Below are 11,070 nucleotides of genomic sequence, written 5' to 3'. Positions count from 1 at the left end.
ATTAGATCTTTTTTTTTTTTTTTTTATTTTATTTTCCTCCAGAAGTGTTTGGTTTCCAAATGGCCAGGAACAGCTGTGGGCTGGATGGTGGGAATGTGGCCTCCGAGGTAATTCCCGTGGTTGTCCTCCAGCCCATGTTAAGGCTGTAGATTTTCCCAGCTGCTTCCAGGCGTTGGCGGGGACTGTCCTGCTTGTGGGACTCCTCAGAGTCCCCAGGACTGTTGGGATGGGAGGAAAGAGCTCTTCTAGGTGACATGAAACATCTGAGCGTGCCACCACCAGGCTTGTGGGACTCCTCAGAGTCCCTGGGATGGGAGGAAAGAGCTCTTCTAGATGACACAAAACATCTGAGCGTGCCACCACCAGGCTCGTGGGAGGCTCAGCTCTCACAAAGGGTTCCTGCTGGGCTCCCTGGGCCTCCAGGGGATGCTGAGCTGGTACAGCTGAGACCCATCAACCTTGGACATTTTGTCCCTTAGCTCCTCAGTCCTGAGGACAGGCTGGAAAAGGGCTGCGGGGCCGCTCACCACAAGGCTGCAGCTGTGCATGGCGGTGAGAAGTTGTTTGTCTCCGGAGTCTGAGATGTGCCCAGGCTCAAGGGCTGAGTCATTTGATTTCTCAAATTCGTGTCCAAGGGGTGGTGGAGGAAGCTGCCCTGCAGAGGGAGAGGGGGAGAGACCCTCACGGGCTGATGGCTCTGCTGGAACTGAGCTGAACTTTCTGCTTGAAAAGCTTTGACTAGCAGGGAAAAAAATTAAAAAAAAAAAATTAAAAAAAATGTGCCCCTGGTGCTTAGAAGAGAAAGAAGCCCCTGTGTGTGGGGAAGTGCTTGCTCCCGCCGGCAGCCCAGGGCCGGGGTCAGCGCTGGGGAGCACACACTTGTTTCTTCAGGGGCTGCAACGTGTAATTTAGCTTGTCAGGGAGGAATGTGCTCAATGCCCTTTATTTAATCGGGAGTTTGCAAACCTGCTCGGGTGCCTTGTCTTCCTTTTTCCCTTCCCTTCCCAGCTGGGGAGGCTGGAGGTGGGGGGGGATATGAGGGGGGGGCAAGGAACACGGTGCTTTTGTCTCCGACCCTGTGGCTGCTGTCAGATGAATGGGTTTAGTGGCAGCTCGGTTCGCATGACTGGTTTGAACTGTGCCAGTGAACACGCTGCCGTGGTGAACAGGCTGTTTCCGGCCCCAGCTCCCTCCCAAACTCAGCTGCATCAGATATTTTTCCTAGGCACTGGCATAAACCTTGTTACTCGTTAGCAATGTGGCCCTGCGGGTTCCAGGGCACTCTTGGGAGGAGGCAAACACCATGTGGACGTGGCCCGTTGGAGGGGAGCGATGCTCAGCACCGGGGTGTCTTGAAGAATGGGGTGAAATTGCCATTGCTCCAGGTCTGTAGGTAATACCCAGTTCCTCCTTCTCCACGACTGCCCCTCTACAAACCAGACCCATGGCCGTTCCGCTGGGGTCCCTGGTTACAAAAACATCCCTCCTCAGGAAAGGAGAGGGCTTAGGCATATGTTTAAGTGCTTTTCTGAAGCCAGACCAGGTCCTCTGCTTTAGCAGAGCACAACCTCACTCATCTTCTTCTCGGTATCAGAGTGAGACAGGAGCCCAGATGCTCAGAGATGCTTCTTCATGCCTCTGGCAATGTGTCTGCTCTGGCCGGTGCTGCAGAAACACCTTTCTGTTGAACAACTCCCTCCAGGAACAAAAAAAAAGGTCCTGGGGAAGCAGGGCTGTCAGCACAGACAGAAATGTTTGCCTCTTTGCCGCTGGGTAGAGATAGATAGAAACCTGGGGAAAAAAAACCAGCCACCACCTTTCATTGGAAAGAAGGAAATTGCTCTCTAATCGGGCATGTGGAAGTGAACTTGTGTGCTGACTCCGGAGGAATTTCGGCTGTTCCCCGGGGGGTTGGGATTGCTGTTTGGGTCACATCCCAGCTCTGATCTCGGACTTGCCTTTGGGAGCGGGATTCCTCAGCACGGAGCCGCTGGCATCTGAGGAATGAGGGATGCTCGGCTCAGAAAACCAAGTGAACTGTGTTTTTGTGTGTGTGTGTGTGTGTGCAGCTTAGCCGTGTTCTTCCTAGCAGGAATTGCAGAATTCCCCTGCTGAAATGGAAAAAAAAAAAGTATTCAGGGAGCAGAAGTAAGCCCTGAGAGTTGTCTTGAGGACAAATGTATTTAACCGCATCGCTCTCGTTAATGACAGTGCAAGTTCAGGGGTAAACCCCTCTGCTTATCCCAAACCAAGACCTGCAAACCCTGCTTTGTGCAGATGTTCTCACTGGGGGCCCGTGGGATTCACAGGAACCGGTGCTGGGAGGATTAGGGAGCCTGGGTTATAAAGGTGTTGGTGTGTTGTACCTGGATCGTGGTTCCTGTATCACCAGGAAATAAGAAAATTTAGCAGAGAGCCCTCCTGATTCCTCCAGAGATCCTGGGAATGAGGATGCCCTTTTCTGGCTTCCTTGTTATGGAGGATGGCGAAGCATCTCTCTGAATTCAGATCCAGGAGGTTGGGCGTGGTGGAGGGGTAACAGGGCAAAACCCCCTGCCCCATAATGACCTCAAAATATCTGAGCTGGAGCTGTGAGAGGTGCTTAGGAGCCCATCTCGATGAGGTAGATGGTGGTGGTCCTCCAGCAGAGGTGAAGGCTGTGAAGAGTGACCGGGGGAACACCCGGCTGGGAGTCCCCAGCACGGAGCTGCCTCCCACACAGTCTGATAAACAAGGCATTTTTCCTCTCCTTCCCTGCAAGTGTTAAAGGGCTGGGCCCAGGAGCCCTGGGAATCAACAGGAATCTTTCCAGTGTGGGCTTTGGATCTCCGTCCGGATAAATAAATAGAAGGAAATAACAAATAACAGGGTTCTAACAAATATTTTAGAAAGTGTAAATGTCTGCCTTTTCCCTGTGACTCCATCCAAACCCCACAAAGGAAAAAATTTCCCTGTTTCTATGATGCTTTTCCATCTGCCTTTCCCTGGTGATTGGGAGTGTTAGTGCAGGCACCTTGGCTGCCCTGCGAGGAGACCCAGCCTGGGATTTCTCCGGGGGTGGCCAGTGACCTTCTCTGCCGACCACCTCTGCGAGGGAGCTTCGTGCTATTAAAAGCCCCCCCCCCTTGTCTGCAGACCGAGTTCCTGTCCTCGGAGTAACCGTGTGCTGAATTTGAGCGGCTCTATAAAAATAAATACAGTATTGGGCTTTTCTGTGGGTTTCTAGCCTCTGGGTTGAGGTTTCCAAGGGCTCCCTGCTTGCTGCTGCCTTGCAGCGACACCTGCTGCAGGATTTTAGGAGGAGAAGGGTTTTCCTTCCCTTTTTTTTCTGGGAAAGCTTGCGCCAAGGCCAGCTTTGGCTTTTAAGGTGGGAGAAAAGGAAGTGGGGAAGCGTGTTCCTTCCTCAAATAAAAACATTTCTGCGGTCCGCAGCTCCTCCAGCCTGGCTGGGCCCGTGGCAGTGATACTTTTGTTTTGCAAACTTCTCCCAGCCCGGCTTTGGGTGGGAAATGATGAAAAAAACCAACTCGGGAGAAGTAACGCAGGTGTCTGCCTGCCCCAGAGCTTGTGGTGAACAGGGAAGAGGCAGATCCCACTCCCTGTGCTGTGTTTTGGGGAGCCTCCCTGGCCATGGAGGGAGATCATAGAATCACAGAATGGTTTGGGTTGGAAGGGACCTTAAAGCCCATCCCGTGCCACCCCCTGCCCTGGGCAGGGACACCTCCCACCACACCAGGTCGCTCCAAGCCCCCTCCAACCTGGCCTTGAACCCCTCCAGGGATGGGGCAGCCACAGCTTCTCTGGGCAACCTGGGCCAGGCTCTCACCACCCTCACACCAAACAAGTTCTTCCCCACATCTCAGCTCCATCTCCCCTCTTTCAGTGTCAAACCCTTCCCCCTCCTCCTATTGCTCCCCTCCCTCATCAAGAGTCCCTCCCCAGCTTTCCTGGAGCCCCTTGAGGGACTGGAAGGGACTCTAAGGTCTCCCCAGAGCCTTCTCTTCTCCAGGCTGAACCCCCCCAACTCTCTCAGCCTGTCCTCAGGGCAGAGGGTCTCCAGCCCTTGGGGCATCTCCATGGCTTCCTCTGGCCCCACTCCAACAGCTCCCTGTCCTTCCTGTGCTGAGGACTCCAGAGCTGGATGCAGTGCTCCTGGTGGGATCTCCCCAGAGCAGAGCAGAGGGGCAGAAATGATGGTGTGGGTACCCACACTCTGTGCTTGTCGCAGGCAAGAACCGCCATGGGGCTGGAGAAATGAGCCGTCTTGCCTGTTTTCTCTCCCTCTAACACTTTGCTCCCTGTCTCCAGTTGTAGGATTGTGGCAGAGCTGGCCATGATGTTATGGTTTGTGGTTGGTGCCCTCTTCCCAGCGCTGCTCCTGGCCGCACCGCCCCCCATAAACAAGCTCGCCCTCTTCCCGGACAAGAGCGCTTGGTGTGAGGCAAAGAACATCACCCAGATCGTGGGGCACAGCGGCTGCGAGTCCAAGTCCATCCAAAACAGGTAGGGATCCACAGAATCACAGAGTGATACAGGGTTGGAAGGGACCTCTGGAGATCTTCTAGTCCAACCCCCTGCCAGAGCAGGGCCACCCAGAGCAGGTCCCACAGGAATGTGTCCTGGTGGGTTTGGAATGTCTCCAGAGAAGGAGACTCCACCACCTCTCTGGGCAGCCTCTGCCAGGGCTCTGCCACCTTCACAGGAAAGAAGTTCCTCCTCATGTTTAGATGGAACTTCCCATGTTCAAGCTTGTGCCCGTTCCCTCTTGTCCTGTCACTGGGCACCACCCTCGATGCAGAGCTGGATGCAGCTGGTCTCCATTTATAGAGCACCAGAGTGCACTTGCAAGAGAAGCCAGGCACAATGTCCCACCTCTGCCCGGCCACCTTCTGTCTGTCTCAGCGGAAGGTCAAGCCTCCTTCTGCCTTTGTTGGTTGGGAATAGCAGGGAGCTCCCCTGAGCCCTCGTCCCTCCTGTTGTCTCTGCAGGGCCTGCCTGGGACAGTGTTTCAGCTACAGCGTCCCCAACACCTTCCCTCAGTCCACAGAGTCCCTGGTTCACTGCGACTCCTGCATGCCCGCCCAGTCCATGTGGGAAATCGTGAGTACCCCTGTCCTCTCCTCGGTTCTCCCCGGGGGTCCTCGCTCAGGAGCTCTCAGCTCTGCTCTGCCACCGCTTCAGGGCAAGTCCTTCTCCTTCCCTCAGGTTTTCCCACTCATGGTTTCCTTCCAGGGTGTCTCTCAGGTGACTTCACCCTGCCTTGAGATGCCTGGGTGGAAGGGGCTGCTGGAAGCAACGTGACTGCTGTGATGAATGATGCATTTATGGCTCTTTGCAGAACCATCCCCCGTCAGTCCCTGCATTATTCATCCCCTGTGCCTGTTTTCTCCAGCACTCCCTTTGTCGCCTCCTCCCACTTGGGAGTTTTTCCCTTCTTCCATGGCCAGAAGCTCTTCCCACAGCCCATCTGCCCCTCACCCCCAGCCCTCACAGCTCCGTGCCACCACTGATCCACCACAGACCCTGCCTGTGGGGCGAGCCCGGGCACCAGGCAGCTGGTTTCTGCTCTGGGCTTTGCTTTCAGCTCACACATTTGGGTGGATCTCTCCAAGATGCTCAGCAGCGTGTCTTGTGGGTGGCCTGTGGTGTTACCACCGATATTTCCATGCCAGTAGAGCCTGGGAGCAGTGTCCCACGTCTTCCCCGGGTCTCTGCAGCTTGTCACCTTGTGAGACATTCCCAGGGAACTCTTGCCTTGCAGAGTGACCATGGAGGTTTGTCTGTACGGGCAGCAAGCCATCCATTCTGGCTTAAAATACCCCAAAACCGCAGGTCAGGCTGAGGATTGATCCTCCGTTCTCACTCACTGCATCCTCATCCTTCTCCCCAGGTGACACTGGACTGTCCAGGCAACGACGACATCCCCAGGGTTGACAAACTGGTGGAGAAGATACTTCACTGCAGCTGCCAGGCTTGTGGGAAGGAGCCGAGCCACGAGGGAGCCCTCTTCAACGTCTACCTGAACGCGGAGGAGAACATGCCCGCTGAAGGTCCCAGCCCCCACCACTATGCCCACCACCAACAGGAGGTGGAAGAACCTCCCTCCTCCAGCCACCACCACCACGAGGAGGAGGGCGAGGAGTGACCTGGCCCTTGGGGACTGTCCTGGCAGCCGGTGGGGCGGGCAGGGGGTGTGTGTGTGAGGGAGAGGGCCGGGGTTTGGGGAGGGAGGGGGGTGGTGGAGTCTTTGCTGTCTAATAGCTACTACCCTCACGCTTTGCTCTCCACGACACCCCGGGGCCCGGAGGAAGGTTTAGAGGCACAAGAGGGGCTGAGGGGTGGACGTGGGGCTGGAGCTGCAGGGCGAGAGAGGAGGGCTCGGGGGTTTTTTTCTGATGCAAAACTACTTGCACATAATGGTAATAATATATTGAGAGGGGCAGGAACCTGGATGAGGGGGTTTTGGCCACGAGCAGGAGCTGAGCTGGGCTCCCCAGGGGCTGTCCTGACCCTGCTGAGGGGCACTTGCTGAGTCCTTCTGGGTTTTTCTCTTCTAAACAGCTCGTACCTGGGGTGGAGGAAGAGGGGACGCAGCCTCTCCACAGTCCCAGGGGAGGTGCACATCTCTCCTGGGGTGTGCAGGACTGGGGGCATCCCTTCTTCTTCCTATCTGCCCTGCCTGCTGGAGGAGAGGTGGGCTCCGTGGGGACGTGCTGTTCCTCCTGCCACCCGCAGGATCTTAACTCAGCCCCAACCCCCTCGTCTTCGTTGGCTCCTGGGGAGTGTTTTCCCCCCAGGATGTGCCTGTGGGGCTGCTGGGAACCCTGTTGGCAAGTGCCCTTAAACCTCGCTGGTCCCTGGGGCCACCACCACTGAGCTCCCTGGGGATGAGGGAGCCGGATGATGCCACGGGCTTCGCCTTTGGTGGCCCCCAGGGGAAGGCAAAAAGCAGGTTGGGGTGGCCTGGGTGGGAGCCAGCCCCTCTCCTCCCTCTCCCTGCTGCACTTTACTGGTGGTGGAGGGAGAAGGGGGACGAGTGCCAGGATGCCCACGGACCTTCGCAGGGTAGGAGGGGGCTCGGGGGGTGGGGACAGCCCTGGGTCCCCTCTGCCACCCCTTTCTCTCCCTTGTATAAAGCTGATTTCTTTGGCGCTGTCCTGACAAGAGCTTCCAGAGCTTGTAATCGATGCCTCCCCCTCCTTTTTACAAAGTTTGGTTGTGGTTTTTTTTTTTTTTTGGTTTTTGTTTTTTTTTTTTTTCTCCTTAAATAAATTAGTCCTGACTTCCATTTCTCAGTGCTCTGATGCCTGTCTGGTTTTTGGCAGTAGGCTCCTCAGTGCTGACGGGGGGAGAGGACAGGACCCCGTCCCAGGGCATGGGAGATCCGTGGTTCCTTTTGACTTTCTGCTGCGTTTCAATTTTGGAGGAGGAGGGAGAGATGCTGAAAGGCAAACCCACCCCAGATTCGCAGCATCTGGGCTGCAGGTGGCCGCGGGGCGGCTGCGCATCAGCTGTGGTTGCTCTCTTGGTTCCTGCAGCCCGGAGGGTTTGAAGGGCTGCCGGGTCCCACTTGTGTGGGAAGTGCGTGGGGTCTTGGCGGGGTTGGTGCAGACCTTGATCAGCTCTGTTGCCACTAGGTGACACTCTTGATCCGGCGCGTTTGGTGGCATCCAGATGTTGGTGGCCTCCAGGAGTGCCTCTGGAGAGGAGGGAAGGAGAACTTGGACATGGACATGGACATCCCTTCATGGGTGAGGAGGGGACCCAAGCGCCTTGGCTGGACCCAAAGGGGCTATTTCCAAGGGTGTTTGGATCAGGCCTTCCCCGGGCAGGACAGAGCGTGCCCTTGAGAACCTCCGGTCCCCCTGATGCCCGGCCACCCAACGAAACGATCAGAACCCCAGGGAAGGTCCCATCTGATCAGAACCTCAAGGAAGGTCCTGTCTGCTCCTGGAGGGACAGGAGGTCGTGCCCTGCAGTCCTGGGGGCTCTGCACAGGTTTGGGGAGCAGCTCTCCGGGTGGTGAAGCAGGAGAGGGTTTGCCTTAAGGCAGCAATTGCCACAAGGGAGGAGGTGAAAAGGAAGGGGTGGGGGTGTCCTGTGTACTAAGATATTTTTTTTAGGCTTTGGGGTGTCTTCCCAAGGACAGGAGCTTCTCAGGAGAACCAGGAGGCAGGAAAAGGTGGAGAAACCCATTCTGTCCCCAACCACCACCATGTGGCCCTTTTACTGGCGTACAGTGAAAAGAGGAGCTGGATTTAGCAGGGGGACAGTTCCTATAAACTCCAGGAGCTGCCGGTCAAGGTGTTTGGAGCGGGACGTCTCCACCTCTTTTGGACACCACCTGACTCCAGTGGAGGCCTGTTTTGCAGCTGAAAACACAAATCTTTCAAAGGTAGCTCCATCCTACATCTGGCTCTCCCAATTTAAGGAAGGAATGAGATCCCAAGAGTAGTTGCAGTACTGGAGGCTGCTGCATTAAGCCCTGAATCCCCTGGATGTCCCCCCCCAAAGTCTCAGTCTCCCAATTTTACTCATTCTGGCTCACCAGCCCTTTTTTTTTTTTTCTTTTTTTTTTGCCATGTTGACATTTGGCTGTTGACAACCTGGTTTTGCTTTCCCTGCTAGTGTGATACTGGAGAGCAGAGCTGGTGGAAACCATGATCCCCTGCAGATGTGTCCAGAAACGCAGCGCAGGGCAGGGAGCACAGACAGGCCAGCAGAGCTGCCGGAGCAGAGAAGCTTTTGCAGGGACAACGGTAGGATTTGGAACCTCATTTTAAGGCAGGTTTTGAAAAACACAGTTCGCTTCGATCGATTCAGATCCACTTCCCCAGCGAACCCATCCAAACCCAGCGTACAGAACCTCCCACGTACCTAGTTGGGGAGGACACGCTCCTCAGCCAACCTCCTTCTCTGAACAAAAAGCTCTGGAGATAACAGGGTAGGTTTAGATTGAACATTAGGAAGGAATTTTTCACTGAAAAAGTGGTCGGGCATTGGAACAGGCTGCCCAGGGAGGGGGTGGAGTCCCCATCCCTGGCTGTGTTTAAGGGCCGTTTAGATGCAGTGCTGAGGGACATGGTGTAGGGGAGGACTTTGTAGAGTAGGGGAGATGGTTGGACTCGATGATCCCAAGGGTCTCTTCCAACCTCAATGATTCTATGATTCTATGATAAACTGAGATGCTGCTGAGGTTGGGGTGCAGCGGGGCCGAGAAGGAAAAAGGGCTTTTCGCTGCAGCACGATTTCCTCACTGAGCGCTGGCGGGGACCCAGCTGGGATAAATCTGTGCTGCTGCTGCGCTCCTTCATCCCGGCTGGGGAGGCTCGGGGTGGGTTTTCTTGCTTGTTCCCAGCACAGATGGGACAAGGAAGTGAGGGTTTCCTGGTACGAGCCCTTTTCTAAAGAAACCTCCTGCTGTGATCAGAGCCTCGCGTGTGTGTGTGTGTGTGTGAGTGTGTGTGTGTGTGTGTGCTCTGCCCTGGGACGCCTGCCAGGGACACAGTGACGCAGAGGTGGCCGGGGAGGGCTGGCCTGGAGCATCCAAGGAGAGGGTCCTGGGGAAGCAGGGGGAGGGCAGACACTGTGTACGAGCTCCCAGGAGAGCTTGAGTCATGACAGCAGTTTCCCAGTCTTTTCCCAGCTTTCCAGTGGCACGGAGATCCGTTGGGAATACGGGCTGCGCGTGGGCTGTGTCCGTGTGTCCCTTCGCCTTTCCCTGTCCCTTGGTCAAGAGACCTGAGTTGCACGTTCAACCACTAAGAAAAGCAGCCAAAGGTGTCGAAAAGGTGATGCGTGGGCTGTGTCCGTGTGTCCCTTCGCCTCTCCCTGTCCCTTGGTCAACAGATGGGAATTGCACACTCAACCACTGAGAAAAGCAGCCAAAGGTGATGAGGAAAGTAAATCTTGGTAAAAAGACACATTTCTGTCCCCGGGGTGGGTGGCTGGGGAGGGGATGGGGTCGGTGGGGGGGTGCAGCGTGCACAGCTGGCGCTCGCCCACACATCTGCAGCGGCATCGTCCCCCGGGGCAGTGTGTTAACGACAGCTTCGGTGGCAACGTGGGGAGGAACGGGCAAGGTCTGGCCCTGCGACCGCAGGGGAAGGTGCCAGGGGCACAGTGGAGATGCACACACAACTCTGGTTTGTGCTGGAGTCGGTGCCCTGGGCTCTGGTCTCCCCCCACCTCGGCAGGAATTTTTGCAGCCGTTTGTTGGAAGAAAAAAACCCACCCCTTTAGGCAGCTGGGTAATTAAAAAAATACAATCAGTCTCTGCCAAGCAGCCGGAGGGATTGGCTGTGACACGCAGGGGTGGCAGCGTGGGATACCTGACAGCTCTTCAAGATGCAGAAGCGTCTTCTGAACTAGAGGAAGGGATGAAGAGGCCAAGTGGGACCCGCTGGCTCCTCCGACGTGTTGCCTCCCGCTTGCCAAAGGGCCAGTTGCCGTGGGTCCATCCGGGGTTGCCCCTGCAAAGGAAGGGACCTGGGCTGCACTGAGGTCAGGTGGAACAGCCCGGGGGTGGAGGGGCAGGAGCCCTGGTTGTCCCGGAGGGGCAGGACCCCTGGCCATCCCAGCGGGGGTGCAGCTTTTTCCCTTGCCTTTCCTCGCCCCCTCCATCCCTGGCTGGGGGTTGTTGGAAAATCATCCAGTGAGTCCTTTCCGTGCCTCCGGCTGCTTCCCGAGCAGGCGCCGGGGGGCTGTTGCAGGCAGGTTTTGTTGCTTTTTATTTAGCTTTGCAAAATTTTGCTTTTTATGGACTGGTGCAGAGGACAGAGCCTGGTGCCGTGGACCTGCTGGTCCCTGGGCCACTGGCCATCCGGCAGGGGAACGCGGGGTCTGCGGTGCTGGCGGAGGGGAGGCAGAGCGTGGTGCTGGCTGTCTCTTTAAGGAGGAAAAGGGAACTCTCTGCCTGCCACTTCGTGGAGTTTAGACCAGATCCCTGTTTCCATTAGCATTTCATTTCATTTCTATCTCCTCCTCTCCCCCCTCCCAGCCCCACCTCCTCCGAATCGGCATTTCTGCATCCTTTTCCCTGTGCATCACCGAGCGGCAGGTAAAAGTCTG

At 56.2% G+C, this 11,070-nt stretch overlaps 1 protein-coding gene across 1 annotated transcript in view; it reads left to right on the top strand.

Annotated features, from left to right (window-relative positions):
* The window catches only part of LOC106893797 (neuroblastoma suppressor of tumorigenicity 1), a 29,346-nt gene extending 22,096 nt beyond the window's left edge, over window positions 1–7,250 (top strand). The window contains exons 2-4 of the mRNA XM_014952021.1: window positions 4,309–4,503; window positions 4,989–5,100; window positions 5,891–7,250. Coding sequence (XP_014807507.1) covers window positions 4,309–4,503; window positions 4,989–5,100; window positions 5,891–6,145 — 562 coding nt within the window. The 3' untranslated portion in view covers window positions 6,146–7,250. The remainder of the gene's footprint in view (window positions 1–4,308; window positions 4,504–4,988; window positions 5,101–5,890) is intronic.
* The last annotated feature ends 3,820 nt before the right edge of the window (window positions 7,251–11,070 follow it).

Source organism: Calidris pugnax, unplaced genomic scaffold, assembly GCF_001431845.1.
Source record: "Calidris pugnax isolate Ruff unplaced genomic scaffold, ASM143184v1 scaffold161, whole genome shotgun sequence".
NCBI classification, from domain to species: domain Eukaryota; kingdom Metazoa; phylum Chordata; class Aves; order Charadriiformes; family Scolopacidae; genus Calidris; species Calidris pugnax.
Note: the sequence above shows the minus strand (reverse complement) of the source record. Positions and strands in the feature narration are given on the sequence as shown.